Source organism: Schistocerca serialis, chromosome 2, assembly GCF_023864345.2.
Source record: "Schistocerca serialis cubense isolate TAMUIC-IGC-003099 chromosome 2, iqSchSeri2.2, whole genome shotgun sequence".
Classification (NCBI taxonomy): Eukaryota; Metazoa; Arthropoda; class Insecta; order Orthoptera; family Acrididae; genus Schistocerca; species Schistocerca serialis.
In genome coordinates, this window is record NC_064639.1 from 20574105 (window position 1) to 20598107 (window position 24003).

Genomic DNA, 24003 nt, shown 5'->3' on the forward strand with positions numbered 1-24003 from the left:
GAACAGTGCTCTAAGTTAAGTGTGTCACAAAACAGTGTATGGTTCAGTTTCAAAAAATGTAAAATATGTTAGTGACTTTGACGAAGATAGACAAACTTTGTCTAAAATAACAAGTAGGGTCTTCTGTATCACCAGTTTCTGAGTATCTTAAGGGAAAATATGTTCTGACATACAATCACTTTTCTGGAAAAAAAAAAAAAAAATGCTCTGATCCATTCAAAGTTTATAAAAAGCCAGTTACTAAAGGTTCGAGGGAAATAAAATTTGAACATTTGTCCTTGCTAAGTGAGAGTAAAACAGCTACCCAAATGAAACTTAATGTAAATCCTGGAAATTCCCCATGCCCAAATTGTTATTCAAAAATATTTGTGATGAATCCAGGACCAAAACTGTGTAATCTTGTAAATGACATTTTGGTTCCTAATGAAAAAGCTATTAGCAAATTGGATTTTGTTTTTCCTGATGTAGAAATATCTTCTGCCTCAAAAATAAGAAAACTGAGTTGCAGAAAAATAAAAGCAGCTATTGAAAGCAAGGTACAATGAATTTCAGACAATATTAGAAAAGACTTAGAGCCATGTTTATGTCATCAAAACGTCAGACTGGTGACTATGGGTGCAAAACCCAATGATGTTATCTACAAAAAGTTACTAGATTTAACAGGCTGTGACACTAACAATGATGACTGCATGATGATTTTGTATGATAAATGCTACAATAATGAAACTGCTCTCGAATTGTTTAGCGAATCTGAGGAGGAAATGCCCGACAGTGCTACCTTGAGACAGTGGGTCACAACTGCAGTGCTGAAATGCTTAAGTGATTAAATCTCAGGAAGAGTACTTTGAATCTTTAATTGATAACTTAGAGAATCACAAAGTCACCACTATGTTTCTAAATACCAAACTAAGTTTTTACTTTACGTTTGTGGTTCATGATGCAATACAAGGGTACGACTGGGTCAATGACCAGGTGACAGTGCATCCATTTGTTCTGTACTTTAAAAATGAGGACGAAATTTGCAGTTCATCAATTTGCATTCTAAGTAACTGCTTGGAGCACAGCACTTTGGTTTTCCATGTGTATGTAACAAATTACATAAAAGAAAAGTTGTCCAAGGCTGAGAAGCTCATACACTTTTGAGATAGAAGTGGTAGTCAATACAAGAACAAAAAGAATTTTCAAATCTTTGCAACCGCAAAGTAGATTTTGGGTTGGAGACCGAACATTGAAGTAGGAGGTACAACAAAATGTGAAGTGAGTAAATCCAGCATACAAAGAAAGACCACAGACAAATTTCTTACAGAAGAGGATATGTATGCCTTTTGCAAGCATAATATTAAAGATATCACCTATTTTCCCATCAAGAAAGAAGAGATAGTGCTTCATATAGAAACAACACTTCAAATCAGATCTGAAAACTGTATAGCAATTAAAGGAACAATGCAATTCCACTTTCACTAATGAAATATTAAATGGCTGGGTAACTGGAAGTCACCCGTTGGGATTTTTTGTGACCTATCAAAGGCTTTTGATTGTGTAAATCATCGAATACTTCTAGATAAGCTCAAGTACTGTGGTATGAATGGGACAGTGCTCAAATGGTTTAAATCATACCTAACTGGAAGAGTGCAGAAAGTTGAAATAAACAGTTCACATAATATGCAAAAAACTGGCGATTTCTCAAACTGGGGAACAATCAAGAATGGGGTGCCGCAAGGTTCGGTCTTGGGTCCTCTGCTGTTCCTAATATATATTAATGACTTGCCATTCTATATTCACGAAGATGCAAAGCTGGTACGTTTTGCCGGTGATACAAGTATAGCTATCACACCCAACAGACAAGAATTAACTGGTGAAATTGTAAATGATGTTTTTTAGAAAATCATTAAGTGGTTCTCTGCAAATGTGCTCTCATTAAACTTTGACAAAACACAGTATATACAGTTCCACACAGTAAATGGAATGACACCATTAATAAATATAGACTTCAATCAAAAATCGGTAGCTAAGGTGGAATATTCAAAATTTCTAGGTATATGCATTGATGAGGGGTTGAACTGGAAAAAACACACTGAGGATCTGCTGAAACGTTTGAGTTCAGCTACTTATGCTATTAGGGTCATTGCAAATTTTGGTGATATACATCTCAGTAAATTAGCTTAACGCGCCTGTTTTCATTCTCTGCTTTTGTATGACATCATATTCTGGGGTAACTCATCACTGAGTAAAAGACCGTTCATTGCACAAAAGCGTGTAATCAGAATAATTGCTGGAGCTGATCCAAGATCATCCTGCAGACACTTATTTAAAGAGCTAGGGATCTTCACTATAGCCTCACAATACATATATTCACTTATGAAATTTGTTATTAATAATCCGAATGAATTCAAAAGTAATAGCAGTGTACATGGCTACAACACTAGGAGGAAGGATGATCTTCACTACTCAAGGTTAAATCTAACTTTGGCTCAGAAGGGGGCAAATTATGCTGCCACAAAAGTCTTTGGTCACTTACCTAATAGCATCAAAAGTCTGACAGATAGCCATATAGCATTTGAAAGGAAATTAAAAGAATTTCTTAATGGCAACTCCTTCTACTCATTAGATGAATTTTTGGATATAGTAAGTGGGTCATTCTCCCCCCGCCCCCTCCCCCCCCCCCCCAAAAAAAAAATTAAAAATATTGAGTGTCATGTAATATTTTATGTAATGTCATATCTATGACACATTCCACATTATTACGAAGTGTCGTATTCACAATCTATGGAACAAGTACTAATCTAATCTAGATTCCTTGGAATTGCAGAATACTAAGTTCGATGTTACATAACATCAGATACCGAAATTTACCAGGATCATTGTGTCAGTAAAAGTACTTCTCTGTCTTTAACACTAAATGACACAGGAGCATGTGTGTGTGATAGACAATGGTGGCATGCAGAGGTTGAAAGTCATAAGTTTGGAAAATAATTATGTTTCTGTGCATTTTTACCACCCTGCTGGCCCAATAACACCATTCAAGAAATCGAATAGTGACAAAGTTTTTAAGGACTTCAGGAAGGCAGGAAGGCTGTGAGGGACACACGTGTATTCAGGGGATTCCTTGACGACACTGATCATTATTTAATCTGCAGTGAAATTGGGATTGCGAGGCCGAAAGTGCAGGAGTTCAGGTCCATATGTAGGAGGATAAGAGTGGAGAAACTTCAGGATAAGGAAATCAGGCACAAGTACATAACAGCGATCTCAGAAAGGTACCAGTTAGTTGAATGTAGTCAATTACAGTCATTGGAAAAGGAATGGACAAGGTACAGGGACACAGTACTAGAAGCGGCTAAAGAATGTCTTGGAACAGTAGTGTGTAAAGGTAGGATGAAGCAAACAGCTTGGTGGAACGACACAGTCAAGGCAGCCTGTAAAAGGAAAAAGAAGGCGTATCAAAAATGGCTACATACTAGAACTCAGGTAGACAGAGAAAGTTATGTTGAAGAAAGAAACAAAGGCAAACAGATAATTGCAGCATCCAAGAAGAAATCTTGGGAAGACTTTGGAAACAGGTTGGAGACTTTGGGTCAAGCTGCTGGAAAACCATTCTGGAGTGTAATTAGCAGTCTTCGAAAGGGAGGTAAGAAGGAAATGACAAGTATTTTGGACAGGTCAGGAAAACTGCTTGTGAATCCTGTGGATTCCTTGGGCAGATGGAGGAAATATTTTGGAGAGTTGCTCAATGTAGGTGAAAATACAATCAGTAATGTTTCAGATTTCGATGTACAATGGGATAGGAATGATGATGGAAATAGGATCACATTTCAGGAAGTGGTGAAAATGGTCAATAGATTGCAGTGCAATAAAGCAGCTGGGGTGGATGAAATCAAGTCGGAACTCGTCAAATTCAGTGGAATGTCAGGTCTTAAATGGCTACACAGGATAATTGAAATGGCCTGGGAGTCGGGACAGGTTCCATCAGACTGGACAAAAGCAGTAATCACACCAATCTTTAAACATGGGAACAGAAAAGATTGTAACAACTACAGAGGTATCTCTTTAATCAGCATTGTGGGTAAAATCTTCTCAGGTATTGTTGAAAGGAAAGTGCGACTATTAGTTGAGGACCAATTGGATGGAAATCAGTGTGGGTTTAGGCCTCTTAGAGGTTGTCAGGACCAGATCTTTAGCTTACGGCAAATAATGGAGAAGTGTTATGAGTGGAACAGGGAATTGTATCTATGCTTTATAGATCTAGAAAAGGCATATGACCGGGTTCCTAGGAGGAAGTTATTGTCTGTTCTACGAGATTATGGAATAGGAGGCAAACTTTTGCAAGCAATTAAAGGTCTTTATATGGATAGTCAGGCAGCAGTTAGAGTTGACAGTAAATTGAGTTCACGGTTCAGAGTAGTTTCAGGGGTAAGACAAGGCTGCAACCTGTCTCCACTGTTGTTCGTATTATATATGGATCATATGTTGAAAACAATAGACTGGCTGGGTGAGATTAAGATGTGTGAACACAAAATAAGCAGTCTTGCATATGCGGATGACTTAGTTGTGATGGCAGATTCGATTGAAAGTTTGCAAAGTAATATTTCAGAGCTAGATCAGAAATGTAAGGACTATGGTATGAAGATTAGCATCTCCGAAACGAAAGTAATGTCAGTGGGAAAGAGATATAAACGGATTGAGTGCCAAATAGGAGGAACAAAGTTAGAACAGGTGGACAGTTTCAAGTACTTGGGATGCATATTCTCACAGGATGGCAACACAGTGAAATAACTGGAAGTGAGGTGTAGCAAAGCTAATGCAGTGAGTGCTCAGCTTCGATCTACTCTCTTCTGCAAGAAGGAAGTCAGTACCGAGACTAAGTTATCTGTGCACCGTTCAATCTTTCGACCGACTTTGTTGTATGGGAGCGAAAGCTGGGTGGATTCAGGTTACCTTATCACAAGGTTGAGGTTACGAACAGGCTTAGATGGTGGGGTCATGTTACACGCATGGGAGAAGCAAGGTTACCCAAGAGACTCATGGATTCAGCCGTAGAGGGTAGGAGGAGTCGGGGCAGACCGAGGAGAAGGTACCTGGATTCGGTTACGAATGATTTTGAAGTAATAGGCTTAACATCAGAAGAGGCACCAATGTTAGCACGGAATAGGGGATCATGGAGGAATTTTATAAAGGGGGCTATGCTCCAGACTGAACGCTGAAAGGCATAATCAGTCTTAAATGATGATGATGATCATCATCATGATGATTTCAGTTCTTGAACTTGCCACAACAACTGGGAGGTCTTATTCTATATCCCTCAAGCTGTCTGAAGAAATAAGTGGTCTTAACAGAAACTACTAGGATTCAGAAGCACCACATCTTGAAAAATTACTGAACTCAACATTTGTATTATGTTGAAAAATTTTAAATAAATATTTTCAGTTAACGTACTTTAGAGTTTATGCATATAATTCAGTACCTTAACTTCAATTTGATTACGTCTAGCCAATATCACACATGAATTAGGCAACAGCCATAAGATCAATTGTAATGTGATGGGAATTATTTCCTCATTTTCAAAAATTCGTATCTATGTTCACAGTCAAATGTCAATGTTGAGTTTTTTACAGTACTTTGCTATCATATAGGTGCACAAAATGTGCAAAAATCAATCAGTCCCACCAAGGATAACTAGTCCCACACTTTACAAAAAATTAAGATTTTCAAATTTCAAATATTTATAAAAATTAAGGAAACATTTGTCAGTGTTCTTGTTCTGTATAAGGCTCTATATAAGGCTAGTAGTTTATGATGTCTAACTAGAAAAAAAATTGTTTCTTGGTTGTCATTTATGGGCCTAAAAAGTGGCTTTTCTAAATTTTCAATACCAAACTTTGGAGGTTATTTTGACTGGTTATTTTTGAATTTAGGATATTTTTGAATTTAGGATATTTTGGGTAATAAACAATGTTGTAGAGGAGACTTTTCTAAAAACAATCATGTCAGTTGCAGTGTTGTAACTTAACACAGTGCAGTGATATTAAAATTAACCTAATGTCTCCAAATTGAAAAACCACCATGTGCTTACAAACAAAAATGGCTGCCATTCGGTAACGGTGCAAGGTAAAATTTGTTTTAAAAACTATTTTGAACTTTTCAATTACAGGGTAATCACCCATAAAAAATCAAAATATTTAAAAATGGTCAAGCAACTGACTTAATTTTTATTGGATCACTTCATTAGGACTGGCCCTAAAGTAAGCTGCCAATTTGTGCAACAATTTGAAATTGTATATAGGTATCTGACTGGATATGTTTTTGGATAGCACTCAATTCGATGACTACGTAATCTGCAAAAAGTCTGAGATTCTTGATGTAGCTGTTACTTCCTGGTCTCCAAATTGAAAAACCATCATGTGATTACAAATAAAAATGGCCACCATTCAGTATCAGTGCAAGGTAAAATTTTTTTAAAAACTATTATGAACTTCTCAATTACAGCTGCATAGCATTAGTCCGTCCTTGTACTTCCCATGTTAATCTCCCAGACTTCATCAGTGATATTGTAATAATTACTTTAATTGTAAAATGTGATGTAGAACAGAAAACATTTTTTAAATTTTAAACTTTTCACACAATTTGCAACTGAAGATGCAATATATATTCCTATACTTTATGTACATTGATAACTTGTACTATTCAAATGTTTTTATCGTTGCTCATAAAAGATTAATATCAAATTCAGAAATGCATCTCCCTTCCAGTTCACCATTTTTATTGTCGATATAACAGTTCTTGAGAACATTGCACATCTCCAGGGCAGGATGGCGACCCACGAAATGCTTACTGCCATGTCCGAACAGCTGTTTCCTCTCACTAAGTTGCTGCAACTGCAGTCCCATGCCGAAGATGCATGTCATCTCTCAGTATCCACTACACAATTTGCACCACACAAGGAAACAGCTACTAAGGTAGCAGAGTAATTCTGGAGTGCACATGGGATTTTTTTGGCTAGGCAGTAGTTTGAGGTGCTCTGACGGACACTCACCATTCAATAAGCATCGAGGGGAGTCAAACAGCGTTCAGAATAAAGACATTTTGCCTGTCAATTTTATGAGTAAACTGTCGAAGTCTTCGTAATAATGTACCTGAATGTACTGCCCTCCAGGAAAGTTCTCACTCTCAAATTATTCTTGGGCTGAGAGGTAGCTGAAACGTGAAGAGTAAAGTTAAGAGATATTTAGCTAGCTGTGGAGTGTATATTGGAAAGACAGATTAGAGGCCATAGGAGGGGAAGTATTCGTTGCAGTTGACAAAAATGTTGTCTCTGAGGTCGAAGTGGGTGTGACAAAGAAGTCACATATAACAGGTGTAGGTGAAACCAAGTTAATTGTTGGATGTTTTTACTGTCCACCCAATTCTGCTGTGACACTTCTAAGAGTCATTAGAAGAAAATGTACCTTCATGCATAAATACTCAGATCGTGTAGTACTAACTGAAGGTGATTTTAACCTACCGAGAATAGACTGGGATGTCTGTCGATTCATTGTGGGAATATACAGACATCCAGTCATGCGAAACACTTGTGAACATGTTTTCTGAAAATTGTCTCGAGCAGCTAGCTCGGCAGCCCGCATGCAGTGGAAATATCGTAGACCTTGTAGCAATAAACAGTCTTGACCTTATTGACAGAGACAGTACAGAAACAAGGATTAGCGATCGTGATGTCATTGTAGCAATTATGAGTATGAAAGTTATTAATTCAGTCAAGAAGGCTAGGAGAGAGTTTCTGCTCAATAGAGCATATGGGCAGTTATTAACATCTCACTTAGACTGTTTATTGGCATCATTTACTTCCAGTACCATGGATGTTGAGGAATTATGGCCAAAGTATAAGCCTATTGTAAATCGTGGTCTGGAGAGTTACATGCCTAGTAAGCAGAAAACAATGGAAAAGACCCACCACGGTTTAATAACAAAATTCGTCGGATGCTGTGGAAGTAGAGGCTGTTGCACTCTTGGTTCAAAAGCGAGTGCATAATTGACGACAAGTGAAGGTCAGTAGAGATTCGTGTGTCTGTGAGATCTACACGCGAAGCATACAACAACTACCGACGTGATACTTTAGCGAGAGATCTGGCAGAGAACAGAGTAGAAAGATAGAACCCGTAGTGTTCGGATACAGTATTACTAGTGTCCTGGTCGACACAGTCGAGTCATTTAAATATCTGGGCGTGACATCGCATACCGGTACGAGCTGGAACGAGCGTGTGAGAACTGTGGTAAGGAAGGTGAACGGCTAACTTTGATTCATTGGGAGAATTTTAGGAAAGAGTGGTTCGAATGTAAAGGAGACTGCATATAGGACACCGGTGCGACCTCATCTCGAGTGCTGCTCTAGTGGTCGAGATCCGTACCGGGTCGGACCGGAGGAAGACGTCGGAGCAATTCAGAGGTGGGCCGCTAGATTTGTTGCCAGTAGGTTCAGACAATGTGCGAGTGTTATGGAGATGCTTTGGGAACTCAAATGGGAATTCCTGGAGGAAAGCCAATGTCATTTTTGAGAGAAACTATTGAGGAAATTTAGAGAACCTGCATTTGAAACTGACTGCCAAACGATTGTACTGCCGCCAACATACATTGTGCATAACGACCACGAAGATAAGATACCAGAAATTAGAGCTCACGAGGAGGGGTATCGATAGTCGTTTTTCCCTCGCCCTATTTGTGAGTGGAGCAGGAAAGGAAATGACAAGTAGTGGTACACAGTGCCCTCCGCCACATACTGTACAGTGGCTTGTGGAATATCTGTGTAGACATAGATGTAGATATGGCCCACCAAATGTGCAATAAAAATAAAACCAGCACACAATATGTGCCTGTTTATATTAGACTTACACTGAGGTGACAAAACTCACGGAATAGCAATGTGCACGTATACAGGTGGGGTATAAAAGGGCAGTGCATCGGTGAGCTGTCATTAATACTCAGCCGATTCCTGCCGAAAGGTTTCCGACGTGATTATGGCCGTACGACAGAAGTTAACGGACTTTTAATGTGGAACAGTAGCCGGAGCTAGACGCGTCGGACATTCCGTTTCAGAAATCGTTAGGGAATTCAAAATTCTGAGATCGGTAGTGTCTGGAGTGTGGCGAGAATACCGGATTTAGGGCATTAACTCTCACCGTGGACAACACAGTGTCCGATAGCCTTCACTTAATGACTGAGAGCAGTGGCATTTGCTCAGAGTTGTCATTGCTTACTCACGAGCGACACTTTGTGAAATAACTGGAGAAACGAATCGGGGACATACGACAGACGTGTCCGTTAGGGAAATTTGGCGTTAAGGGGCCACGGCAGCAGACGACCGATGCGGGTGCCTTTGCTAACAGTACGAGACTGTCTGCAGTGCCTCTCCTGGGCTCGTGAGCGTATCAGTCGAATGTTAGATTATTTGAAAACTGTGGCCCGGCCAGACGAGTCCCGATTTAAGTCGGTAAGAGCTGACGGTAGGGTCTGAGTGTGGCACGTAGCCCATGTAGTTGCAGACCCGAGTTGTCAACAGTGTGTTGTGCGAGCTGGTGGTGGCTCCACAATGGTGTGGGCTGTCTTCACACGGAACCAAACTGGTCCATTGGAGCAGTTCTGTTTGGCTACTAGGAGACAATTTACAGCCATTCATTGACTTCTTTTTTGCAAACAGTGGTGGAATTTTTATGGATGGCAATGTACCATATCACTGGACCGCATTCCGGACAACTCGAGTGAACAATTCGGCCACCCGGAATGCCTGAAATGCAAATCTCGTTGAACATTTGTGGGACGTAATCGAGAGGTCGGGCTGTGCACAGTACTGTGCTGTGGCAACGCTTTTGCAACTACTGTGTAAACAGCTACAGAGGCAGCGCGGCTCAGTACTTCCGCAGAGGAAATGTACGTAAATGACCTTGTGGGTGACATCGGAAGTCCACTGAGGCTTTTTGCGGATGATGCTGTGGTGTATCGAGAGGTTGTAACAACGATAAATTGTACTGAAATGCAGGAGGATCTGCAGCGAATTGACGCACGGTGCAGGGAATTGCAATTGAATCTCAATGTAGACAAGTGTAATGTGCTGCGAATACATAGAAAGATAGATCCCTTATCATTTAGCTACAAAATAGCAGGTCAGCAACTGGAAGCAGTTGATTCCATAAATTATCTGGGAGTACGCATTAGGAGTGATTTAAAATGGAATGATCATATAAAGTTGATCGTCGGTAAAGCAGATGCCAGACTGAGATTCATTGGAAGAATCCTAAGGAAATGCGATCCGAAAGCAAAGGAAGTAGGTTACAGTATGCTTGTTCGCCGATTGCTTGAATACTGCTCAGCAGTGTGGGATCCGTATCAGTTAGGGTTGATAGAAGAGATAGAGAAGATCCAATAGAGAGCAGCGCGCTTCGTTACAGGATCATTTAGTAATCGCGAAAGCATTACGGAGATGATAAATAAACTCGAGTGGAAGACTCTGCAGGTGAGACGCTCAGTAGCTCGGTAGGGGCTGTTGTTGAAGTTTCGAGTACATACCTTAACTGAGGAGTCAAGCAGTATATTGCTCCCTCCTATGTTTATCATGCAAAGAGCCCCTGAGAATAAAATTAGAGCCCACACAAAGGCATACTGACACTCCTTCTTTCCACGAACAATACGAGACTGGAATAGAAGGGAGAACCAATAGAGGTACTCAGGGTACCCTCCACCACACACCGTCAGGTGGCTTGAGGAGTATGGATGTAGATGTAGATGTAGATGTAGAGGACTCCAGTGACTTGTCGAGTGCATGTCAACTTGCTGCACTGTGCCGGGTAAAAGGAGGTCCGTCAGCAATTTAAAGGGTATCCTATGACTTTCGTGGCCTCAGTGTCTTATTGTATGTTCTGTTATTATAAATTACTTTTATTTAGAGTATCATTTGTTGGTAAGAAGACGTAGGGATATGTCTCACTTCTGTGTAGTGTTAAGCCCATTACAGGCTACTGTTACTATTGTGTGCCAGTTCATTAACGCACTTCCCTCAGTCACACTTGAAGTTACTTCTACACCTGCCGACGGCACTCCATCTGAGACAAAATGCTGCACTCTCCTCACTGAGAAGTCCTCAGTGTGGTCACAAATTGTAGTTGCTCAGCAATCGAGCCTGCACTAAAGTTTGGGCCACAATTCTGATAGTATACAGTTATGAACTTCTGAATGTACAGCTTTTATACTTTGCATGCTTTGGTTGTTTCTCTCTCACACCACCTAATGCCCGAGTGCAAAATACTGTGTAGCGAAGTAAGTAAGAAGTTCCTCTTCGTCATGCTTCTGAACCGACAAGTGATAGTCGTGTCGAGATGTACAGTTTTTAATTGGCAGCTGGTGCCAGAGCTCTCTTTGTTTTGCTGTGCTTTGCTGTGACAAGTTTTATGTTGTGATTCACAATTGCTGTGTAAATTAATGAAATGAGTGTGTCATTAAGTAGACAGCATAGTACTACTTTATTATCAACATAACTTATTTGCATTATTTTCTTTTGATTGGAAAGCTTGCTGTTAAAGTGAAACAGTTGAATTATTCTTCAACATGGTTGGCACAATTAAATTGTAAACTGAAATTCGTTTACTCCATTTCATAAGAATTCACTTGCTTAGGTTTTTCATTTTGATTTTGAATTGAACATACACTGTGATAAAAAGTATACAGACACCCCTAGAAATGTATGTCTTTCATATTAGGTGCAGTAGGTGCCACAGTATGATTTCATTTGTCTGAGATGCCAGATGTGAGTGCAAGTTGCATTTGTGTGTGTGTGTGTGTGTGTGTGTGTGTGTGTGTGTGTGTGTGTATGCGTATGCGTACACATGTCTATTGCTGACAAAGGCCTTAATGGCCGAAAGCTATAATTGTGTGAATCTTTTTGTTGTGCCTATCACAACTCAGCATCTCTGCTATATAGTGAGTAGCAACTTTCCTTCCCTAATATTGTTAACTCTGAAAGCATACTCTGGTTGGGATTTGTGGGGAAGATGCAGATGACAAGATGCCCAAATGAATAATGAAAGACAGGTTGTGTTCCACCAGATGGAAGGGCTGACCGAGAGCTAGATGGCGGGATACTGTATCCACTGACCTTACTGAGATAGAGATCTGATGGAGGAGAAAAACAGAGAACAGATACGTATGGAGGAAGAGTATTGAGGAGCTCGAGGTCCACCGAGACCTGTAGTGCCAAAACGAAGGGGAAATATGTTTCATTTTATCAGCCTCAGTCCTTCTTCTCACTGCACACAATACACTCCCTTGCACAAGAGCCCAATTTGACTGTGTTTACATCCCAGTATCAGTATCTGTCCACATTGCCTCTCAACTCCAGCATATTTGACAGATATTTTTATGAAAAATTTCAACACCAGTATTTATGAGTGGTATAACGCCATACTCGTCTTTTTGAGATATTTTGATTGCCATTTAAAAAAAAGAGGTTTTGATTGCCATTAAAATATATGCTGTTCCATTAAAACAAATTATGATTGGGAAAAGGGTTAACTGTGTTCACTCCATAACAAATTTAGATGCCCCTGTGCTTACTACCAATTGCTGAAAACCTCATGTCAGTATCTTGAAGCTGAAGGGGTTGTGCCTTGCATGAATCAAGCTGTTTATAATATTCTAGCAAAGTTTTGATAGAATTTAAACTCTTTTTAGATTAAAGGAGACTAGTCACTGAAAGTGTATGTCTGTGTGTGTGTGTGTGTGTGTGTGTGTGTGTGTGTGTGTGTGTGTGTGTGTGTGTGTGTCTTTGTCAGAATCACAATTTTATTGTCTCATGACATACATAATTGATTTAAAGTAGAGGATGCTTGTAATTGTAAATAATGTACCAGAGGTACATACAATGTAGAAAGAAACCTAATCTATAAAAATCATTACAAATTTGTTTCATTATTCTACAAAAGGAATCTTCCCCGTCATTCAGAAATTCCATGCATGAACAATAACATTTTTGCACTAGGATGGTGCATAATTTTATCTTCAGTGAACCTAGTTCCATACTGAGAAAGTTTTTCATTTTTAATTTATCATAAATTTTTATAGCTGTTTATTGAGGAGCCTGGGAGTAGAGATTTAGCCTATGATATAGCAACAGAAAATTATCTTCGTTTCTTGTGCCATATATAAATTGAAAATGGTTTCCCATAAATAATTCTGGATTGATATGGGCAAAGACAAACAGTTTATAAATGTAAATACATGAAGTAGTTAAAATTTTTAGACCTTTGAATAAAGGTCGGCATGACACTGTAGGATCAATAGTTCATATATTTATACTAATACTTTTTCAAACTAATAATATTCTATTTACACTACTTCTTCCCCCCCCCCCCCCCCCTCCCAAAAGATTATACTATATCTTATAATAGATTCAAAAGAGTTGTGGTAAACAACATTCCTAGTGAAACTTCCTAGCAGATTAAAACTGTGTGCCAGACCGAGACTCAAACTTCACAGAAGCTTTTCTGTGAAGTTTAGAAGAGAGGAAATGAGGTACTGGCAGAATTGAAGCTGTGGGGATGGGACGTGAGTCGTGCTTGGGTAGCTCAGTTGGTAGAGCACTTGCCCGGAAAAGGCAAAGGTCCCGAGTTCGAGTCTCGGTTCAGCACACAGTTTTAATCTTCCAGGAAGTTTCATATCAGCGCACACTCCGCTGCATAGTGAAAATGTCATTCGGAGAACTTTCCTAGTGTCCGTGTCACTTGCATAGAACAGTATTGTCATTGAGATAGGCTTATATGAGAAGACCGGGATAATTTTTTTTTCTAAAAATACCCCAAGGAATTTGACAGATTCTGCTTCTCCAAGTTCCTCGTTTTTATGGATAATTTGGAAGTCCGTTGATTTTGGTTTTTTAAACTGTAGTATTTAGTTCTTTTCCTGTTCAGTTGTAATCCACTTGCACCAAACCAGTGTTATAAACTATTTAGGGTGACATTCACACAGTATCTAATAATAGAATTAAGTAATTTCAGTACACATCTTATTTTTGAGGTAAGAAAAAACCTTCAATGTTGTACCGACCGAAAGCAAGTAAAAAGTGTGCAATATTCTAGCATTATCCTATATCCACATCTGCATCTACAGAGTGTCCCAGGATTTGGGAACGTGACAGAAACGATCATTGTAAACAAAAAACGTCACATAAGCATGGGCTCTAAAGTACATACCATAAGAGCTATGAATACACCCTGTATATTGTGTAACAAGTCCCTTGTACTGCAAGCTCTCTGCTTTCCGCATTTTGAGAGGTGGTGGTATGGATCAAAACAAAGAAAAAATTTCCAGTAAGCAGGGGCTCTTAAGTGCATAGCTTAAGAGCTACAAACATTTATTCAGTAGAAGAGATGTTTTTCAAAATAGCAAAGATGAACCAGTGGTCATAGCTTTTAAGGTATGACCATAGGCACATTTTACAGCCCATTCCTACAAAATTTTTTGCTTCAATCGATCATTCCTGTCGTACCTCCGAATATTGACTGTTCCTGTTGGGATATGCTGTACGAAGGAAGGATCGATATACTGGTGGACTTCCGGGAGGTTGACTTCTGGGAACGTACGCACTCGTAATTTTAAAAGTAAGCTATTCTGTGGTACACGACACTCCTCTCGCAGTGTTTACCATTTGAGTTGACTGGACATCTCCTCGATGCTTTTGCACTTACTAAATGAACCTTTACGAAGAAGAACCTACAAGATGTGAAACGTAGAGAAAATGTACATTGTTGCAACACAAGAAGCATCAAACACATATACACGCCTTACCACAGACTATCAAAATCAATAAATAGCTATGAAGTCACAGGGCACAAACTATTTAATAAGCTCCCACATGCTATACAGGATCTTCCTGAACATACATTCGAAGAAAGACTGCATGAATGGTTTATTGCCCACCCGTTCTATGATATCAATGAATTCTTCAACTGTAAAATGCAGTAATCCAACAGATGACCCACTGTACATTTATTGTAATATAAGCTAAAATATTTCAGTAGTCAATACCTTATCACACTGTATTATAAATTGTAACTTCATTTGACGTTGTCAATTGCTGTAATGGCCTAAAGACAATAAAATCTTTATTATTATATGACAAAATGTTCTGCTCTACTTTTGGGTATTGTCTGTTTCTTCTATCAGTCCTATTTGTTACAGATCCCAGACTCACGAGCAGTATTCAAATACAGTGAAACCTCGCACAGTGAGCACAATTCGTTCCGGAATCTTACTCGTAGTGCAAAACACTCTTTAAGGGAAATAATTTATCCCGTATAAAGTGATGTAAAATACGATAATGCGTTCCGTGCAGAAAAAGTACTAAAAGTTTTATCTTCCTTGTGCCATTTGTTCAAAGAAAATTATGCATACAGTATTACGTACGTGATAGGGACAGGGAATGTGAAGTAGGTGGTGACCTGGTAAAGATAGCTACCCAAACATAACACTATGTGCATTTCGTGCAGTGTTTCAGCATCACAATTGGCCTCATCTTAATGCGGCTGTTAGGCACGTTAACATGGTGCTGGAGAAGGCACTGGTGGCAGAGGGGATGGGTCACATTGCAATTGTGCCAGTACAGTCTTATCAGTAGATCAGGTTTCACTAGGCATGGCCTGCACCTCAAAAGATATAGGGAGGGGAGGCTGGCAAAGCTTATAGGTGACAGTGTAGTGGGAGGGGGTGGTGGGATCACTCGTGGAAAAATTCCTGTAGTAGTTGGTGTTAGAGCTGCACCTCTTTTAGATTGAAGTCAGCTGATAGGTATACCTGCTTAAAGGAAGCCCCTCTAACTAAGGAATCACCGTCAGAGGACGTCATGTTCCCGAGTAGAGAAGGAATTAGCGTATTTCATCAAAATGTAAGAGGTATTAGAGATAAAGTTAGTGAACTGCTTATAGATGTTGACTCTGAAATTATTGGTATATGAGAGCACCACATAAATAATTTGACAATTCAGAGGCTTCTTTTACCAGGATACAGATTAGCTGGCTGTTTTTCAAGCAGTTCCTTGCAGGATGGGGGAGTGGCTATGTACGTAAAAAATAGTATTCCATTCGAGTCCATAGACGTATCACAGCACTGCACTGAACAGATATTTGAATGTTGTGCAGGGGCAGTTGAATTTAATGAAACTAAACTTGTATTTTTTCTTGCTTATAGGTCCCCCAACTCCGACTTCAGAGCATTTCTGCTCAAGCTAGTGAGGTTTCTCGATTCTCTTTATAATAAGTACCAGAAATTAGTTATACATGGTGACTTCAGTGTTAATTTTGTATATGATTGTGCAAGAAAAATGGTGTTGGTAGATCTCCTAAATTCGTGTGATCTGATACAGACTGTGTTTTTTCCTACTAGGGTGCAGGGGAACAGTAGCACAGCCATAGACAATATTTTTATTCATTCTTCATTACCAGATGGGCATTCTGTTAGTAAAAGGGTGAATGTCCTTTCAGACCATGATGCACAAATTTTAGCTCTAAAAGGCTTGTGTACTCAAACGAATGTCACATATAATTACAAACTGTGTAGAAAAGTTAATACAGGGGCAATTGAGAGTTTTTTAAAACTCGTCAAGGAACGAGAGTGTCAGGATGTTTATAGTGCCGATAACATAGATGATGAATATAACGCTTTCCTTAACACATTGCTCCTGCTCTTTCAGAGCTGCTTTCCATTAGAACGTTCTACATGGAGTACTAGCAGTTAAAGGCAGCCTGGGTGGCTGACTACTGGGGTAAGGATATCATGTAGAACAAAGTGGGAATTATATCAAAATGTTAGAAGTAGTCACAAACAAGCTACAGTTGCCCATTGCAAGCTGTATTGTATGGCGCTTAAAAATATTACTAGGAAGGCAAGAGTATGTGGTGTGCAAATAGAATAGCTAATTCACAGGATAAAATTAAGACCATATGGTCAGTTGTGAAGGAAGTGTCTGAAGGTTGACAGTATAAAGTCAGTTCGTAGTAAAAATATTTCTGTTACTATTAAATCAGATATATGTACAGTATTTAACAATCATTGTCTGAGCATTGCTGGTGAATTAAATAAAAATTTAATTTCTACAGGGAATCATATAATTCTCTTAGAAAATGCCTTTCCAAGGCTGATGTCTGAAATACTCCTCTGTGATACTGACAAGGGGGAGATTTAGTCAATAATTAAATCACTGAAGACTAAGGATTCTCATGGATATGATGGAGTTCCTTGCAGAGTATTAAAGTACAGTGATGCACATGTAAGCCCTGTACTTAGCCATATTTGTAATTTTTCCTTTAGGTATGGTCAGTTTCCTGAACAATTAAAATACTCACAAGGGAACCTCCACATCGCACTCCCCTGAGATTTAGTTATAAGTTGGCGCAGTGGATAGGCCTTGAAAAACTGAACACAAAACAATTGAGAAAACAGGAAGAAGTTGTGTGGAACTATCAAAAAAATAAGCAAAATATACAAACTGGGTAGTCCATGTGGAAGATATGCAACATCAAGGCTAGTGTGAGCTCAGGAGTGCCGTGGTCCCGTGGTTAGCGTGAGCAGCTGTGGAACGAGAGGTCCTTGGTTCAGTTCTTCCCTCGAGTGAAAAGTTTTTTTTCTTTATTTTCGCAAAGTTATGATCTGTCCATTAGTTCATTGACGTCTCTGTTCACTGTAATAAGTTTAGTGTCTGTGTTTTGCGACCGCACTGCAAAACCGTGCGATTAGTAGACGAAAGGATGTATCTCTCCAATGGGAACCGAAAACATTTGATCGCAAGGTCATAGGTCAACCAATTCCTCCACAGGAAAACACGTCCGATATATTCTATATGACACTGGTGACGCCATGTGCATCACATGACAAGAGTATGTTGTCGATCCACCTAACTTGTGCACTTGGCGAATGGGTAAAAAGATTCTACCTTGCCCGATTTAGGTTTTCTTGTGGATGTGATAATCACTCCCAAAAAAGTGATGAAAACATAAGAGTTTGTCTCATAAACTGCAACAAATGAATGCAACGGTTTCACAGTCACACTGTTTTCCTGTGCTCTGTCAAAACATATGTTTTTAACATTTTCAAATTTTTCCGTGTGCAGACTGTCAAATCCTGCATATGTCCAAGCAAATCTGAACATGTTCTGGAATTTTGGAGAGCGAAGTTGGTTATGTGTAAGTGCCTGAACTTTGATAATTGTCTGAAAATAAAAAATTAAACTTTACACTGGAGGGAAGACTTGCACCAAGGACCTCTCGTTCCGCAGCTGCTCACGCTAACCACGGGACCACGGCGCTCCTGAGGTCACACTATCCTTGATGTTGCCTATCTTGCACATGGACTACTCAGTTTGTATATTTTGCTTATTTTTTCATAGTTTCACACAACTTCTTCCTCTTTTCTCGATTGATCTGTGTTCAGCTTTTCAAGGCCTATCCACTGTGCCAACTTTTAACTAAATCTGAGGGGGGTGCGATGGGGAGGTTCCCTTGTCAGAAGTAAAGCTGCTTTATAGAAAGGGATAATGTAGACAGTTTTAGACCTATTTCTATGCCATCAGTGTTTGCTAAAGTTATTGAAAAGGCTGCTTATGTAAGGATAATTGATCATTTTATGTCACACGATTTGCTATCAAATGTACAGTTCGGCTTTAGAAATCATTTAACAGCTGAAAATGCTATATTCTCTTTTCTCTGTGAGGTACTGGATGGGTTAAACAAAAGGGTTTGAATGCTAGGCATATTTTTTGATTTAACTAAGATGTTTGATTGTTTTGATCACCGACTATAGCTCCATAAGTTGGTCCATTACAGAATAGGGAGAGTAGCTCAATTGGTTCATCTCTTACTTTAGAAACAGATAGCAAAAGGTCATTACTCACAATGTTGAGAATGTCTGTGATGTGGGATCTGAGTGGGGTACTGTCAAATGGGGGGTTGCCCCAGGGATCAGTGTTGGGGCCGCTCCTGTTCCTTATTTATGTAAATGATATGCCCTCTAGTATTATGGGTAATTCTAAAATATTTCTGTTTGCTGACGACACTAGCTTGGTAATAAGGGATGTTGTGTGCAACAATGGCTTGGTTTCAAATAGTGCAGTTCATGACCCAAGTTCATGGCTTCTGGGAAATAAACTAACACTAAATCACAGTAAGACTCATTTTTAGAGTTTCTACACGTAATTCAACAAAACCTGACATTTTAATTTCACAGAATGGGCTTATGATTAGTGAAACTGAACAGTTCAAATTTCTGGGTGTTCAGATAGATAGTAAACTGACGTGGAAAAGCCCACGTTCAGGATCTTGTTCAAAGACTTAATGCTGCCATTTGTACTATTCGAATGGTATCTGAAGTAACTGATGGTTCGACATGAAAATTAGTCTACTTTGCTTATTTCAATTCACTTATGTCATACGGTATTATATTTTGGGGTAACTCTTCTCATTCTAAAAGGATATTTTTGGCTCAGAAATGGGTGGTTTGGGCAATAAGTGGTGTAAGTTCGCGAACCTCTTGTCTGCCCCTGTTCACTAGTCTGGGTATTTTGACATTGGCTTCTCAATTTATATATTCTTTACTGCTGTTTCTTGTTAGCAATATCAGATTATTCGCAATATCAGCTTATTCGCAAGAATAAGCAGCTTTCACTCAGTTAATCCTCGGCATAAATCCAACCTGCCTTTGTATCGTACTTCCTTGACTCGTAGGCAAAAAGGTGTGCAGTATACTGCTGCATCCATTTTCAATAAGCTACCACAAGAATTCAAAAATCTTAGCAGTAATCCACGCACTTTCAAATCGAAACTGAAGAGTTTCCTCACGGGTCACTTCTTGTATTCTGTTGTGGAGTTCCTTGAAAAATTAAGCTGATTCTTATGTTGTATTGTTGACTGCGTTTACTTAAACTTATGGACTGACTTTTTTTGGGGTGACGATTTTCAGTGGACGATGCAACCAATTCCCACACTTTCAGCATTTCTCGTATTGGACCAGAAGATTGCTGCTTTGCTGTTACTGCCGCCTCCTCTTTCTCCTCTTCCTCCTCCTTTGAAGAACTCCTCTCCACAACTCCCTGCCGTGAAACACACTGCAACTCTATAAGCTCTTCGGTGCTCATTTCTTGGCTGTAATCTTCCACAAGCTGATTGATATCACTGTTGTCCACTTTTAGTCCCGTGCTCTTAACAAAGACACAATCTCATTGACTACAGGCTCCACAGGTACTGACTCTATTGCCTCCGAGTCACATTCGACAGTGCACTCTGGCCAAAGTTTCTTCTGAGTAGAAGTGAGAGTTCTCTCGGTAATCCCATCCCACACCTTTTTGGTGATCTTGACACAGGTAATCGTGTGTAAGTGATATTTCCAAAACTCTCCGAGAGTGAGATTGGTAACTTCAGTCGACTCAAAGAAATGCCTGAAGAGTGCCTTAGTGTAGGGCTTCTTAAAATTAGAAATAATTTACTGGTCCATAGGCTGGAGTAACGGATTTTGATGAATTGAAATTCTTCAAGGAAGTGGTCTTGTAGGCCTGAAGGATTGGAGAATAGGCAGGAGCGTTGTCCATAATGAGCAAGATACAGAGTGGTAGATTAATCTCGAGAGAATATTTTTTCATCGAAGGACCGAACACTTCGTCGATCTGATCACAAAAAAGATCGTATGTCACCCGAGCCTTGTTGTCGGATCTCCACATCACATTTAACCTGCTCTTGTGCCCTTTACACTTTTTGAAGGCTTGAAGAGTTTCTGAATGGTAAACAGGGAGAGGTTTAATTTTCAAATAATCTCTCGCATTGGCACAGAATAGCAGTGTGAGATCGGCTTTGGTTGTCTCACACCTGGGTAATGCATTCTCCCCTGCTCTTACAAAGGTATGCTTCAGTATATTTTTCCAGAACAGACCTGTCTCATCACAATTAAAAACCTGCTGTGGCAGATAACACTCAGAATCTACGAGCATTTTGAAGTTTCTGATGAAAGCTCTCTGCTGCCTCTGTGTCCGCCATGCAGTGGACGCTAGTTCTTCTCTTAAACTTCTCGGACCACCCACCGCTTCCCTTAAACACTTCAGTGAATCATTCTCACCTTTTCACAAATTATGTTCTCATTAATAGTGTTTTGCAATTGCTTTTCATTTATCCATTTTATCCGTATAAGGAACAACCTGTCAGTATCGTCCAGAATACGAAACCATTGTTTGGATGTTCATGTCACTCACTTTGCAGCCTCTATCTCCTTAATCTTGTCCCGTTCTTGAGGATAGTGCAAATAGGTGATGCTAAATCAGCAATGCTCACACCACGTCTGCATTTTTCAATTATTTTACGTTTCATTTCTAAGGTCATTTTCTTACTCTTACGGTCATATTCTTGCAGCTTTAGCTTCTGGGACATTTTTAAGAAGCTTATTAAAATTTGTGCATAAAAAACACTGTGGGAACACTATTTTAGAAAAAATGTGTGATTGCAAGCTGCAGTAAGGTGGGTAGCAGAAAGAGCGCTAAGCCCGGACTGTGGTATGTACTAAAGACATTATTGATATGCTGCTGCTGACAATGAAAGTTGCTCATATTGGCAACCGTTTCCCCCACCGCGTGCATACGGCTGGTGATGTTGCACTAAATCGTCGTGACTCGTGCTTGTTATGCGTGTCTGTTTTTAATAATTTGTTTAGCTCATTATGTGAATTGCACATTGTGGGAGCTGCTTATTAAGTGAGGTTCCACTGTATTGGCTGAACGAGGACTTTTGGACTAGCTCCTTTGTGGGTGGTCAGCTAATCTCAGTGTGGCATCAACGTTTTCCTACACTTAGTTTTACAAGGATATTCTATTTTAAAATGCTGTGTGCACATATTCCAACATAATAAATATGGCTGCTTCCAGGGATTGTTTGGCAATTGTGTAATTGTCCAGTAATGGGTCTTTCTGTTTATTTATGCGCAATATGTTAATTTGTTTACTTTGGGGGTCAACTAACAGTCACTGCACCAAGTGTCAGTCCTCTGCAGTCATCATCTGCAAACTGACTGACGGGCCTCTTGATGTTCTCCACAAGGTCATTTATACACTCTGTGGATAGTTACGGTCCTACAGCACTCCTTTGGGGTATCAACTTCCTTTGTTATAATGCTATTGCAATTTTGGCTTACATGCCTTTGTCACACTTAAGATTCAGTGCCGTATTGTTCTTATTGTTCTGATTTTCATTCCAAAGATTCGTGTGATGCACTTCCCCCTGCCACTCTTTCCTGTGCAAGCCCCTACGTCTCCAAATAGCTGCTGCAACCAATGTGATCAATGTGATGTGCATTCCAGCCCAAGATGCTGGATTGGTGGTCATGTGTGCATGGTGTGTGTGTGTGTGTGTGTGTGTGTGTGTGTGTGTGTGTGTGTCTGTCTTTACTGACACAGGCTGTGGCCAAAAGCTACATGTGTGAGTGCCTTTTAATCTCATCTGACTGCAACCTGATGTGTCTTCTTTATGGTAACTAGCAGTCCGTCTCTTCCTACATTGTTGGTGTTCGTACCTCGAGTTTTGATTGTTTGATATATGAAAAATAACAAGTCTTCGCTTCAGCTTACGACCTTAGTGCACATCGACAGCAGGAATTAGTACCCTGTCACAACTAAATTTTTTTGTACCTTAACTATGTGTCTGAACAATTTCTTTTATTTCATCATCTGTGGAGCTAGTTGGTATATAAACCTGTACTACTGTGGTGAATGTTGGCTTCATATCCGTTTTTGGCCTGCATGGACTCCTATTTTGTATGCATTATTAAACCTACTCTTGCACTACCCTATTTGGTTTGTATTTATGGTCCTGTACTCACCTGACTGAAACTCCTTTTCCACTTGCCACAGAACTTCACTAATTCCCACAATATCCAACTTCAAATCATCCAGTTCCCTTTTTAAATTTTCTAACCTACCTGCCCAATTAAGGGATCTAGCAGTCTATGACCTCACCTGTAGATTGTATGTTTGGTTTTTCACGATGACGACATCCTCCTTATCAGACCCACGTGGAGACCCGAATGGGGAACTATTTTACCTCCAGAATATTTTACCCAAGAGAATGCCATCATCGTTTAACTACACAGTAGAGGCAGCACGCCCCCAGGAAAACTAACAGCTGTATTTTCCTGCCGCATTTAACTGTTTGCAGTACTGGCACAGTGAGGTCGTGTCGGTTCTTGTTACAAGACAGTGGCTTATAATCCAAAATTGCAATAGCACAATAAAAACAGTTACAGCTAAAAGTGAAAATGACATCTTTTAAGAACTCCCTTGGGATATTTCAGAGGTTACTAATATGTCTGAAGGTTTCTCTTTACTAAGAATGGCATACTATGTTCCATTTGTTAGGAGCTCTTCTGTTCAGTCACAAAACTGGTCCAATATTCCGTACGCTCATCTTTTGTTTATTAGGCTACAGTGTGGAACCCTGTCAGACATCTTCCAAAAGTCGAGGAACGTCAACCTGGGCACCAGTATTTGCTGCCTTCAAGATCTTGTGGATTAATTCACTATAAATGGACTACACAGTTAACGAGAGTAGTTTTACGCACGAAACTTATGTCAAAGTATAAGAATTCGATCATTATGTGTTTCTCATTGTGCGCCTCTCACACTGCAGGGCACAGAATGGGAGGAGCTGCTGCGGTGTCACCTGCTCCGAGTGCGCCCACTGCAGGTGTGAGAAGACGGACAGAGAGGTCTTACGGACAGCCGGTATGATGCCACAACTCCGGACACTTACGATGATGCGCGGTACCAGAGCTCGCATCTTACGTAAGATCTGCAGGAACTGTCCGAATCTCACAACTTTGCAACTTCACGGCTGTCAGAAGATGAACTACTCGGTAAGTTGAACCTTCAGCTATAGTGTGAGATATAAATGAGGGCCCACTTGTGCGAGTACTGTTTTTAACCAGATGGACAATTCCTGTTTTCTGTAC

General features: G+C 39.8%; 1 protein-coding gene across 1 annotated transcript in view; it reads left to right on the forward strand.

The window, feature by feature from the left end:
- LOC126456742 (F-box/LRR-repeat protein fbxl-1-like) overlaps window positions 1–24003 on the forward strand; it is a 115882-nt gene that overhangs the window by 12670 nt on the left and 79209 nt on the right. Inside the window, exon 2 of the mRNA XM_050092488.1 lies at window positions 23682–23907. Coding sequence (XP_049948445.1) covers window positions 23682–23907 — 226 coding nt within the window. The remainder of the gene's footprint in view (window positions 1–23681; window positions 23908–24003) is intronic.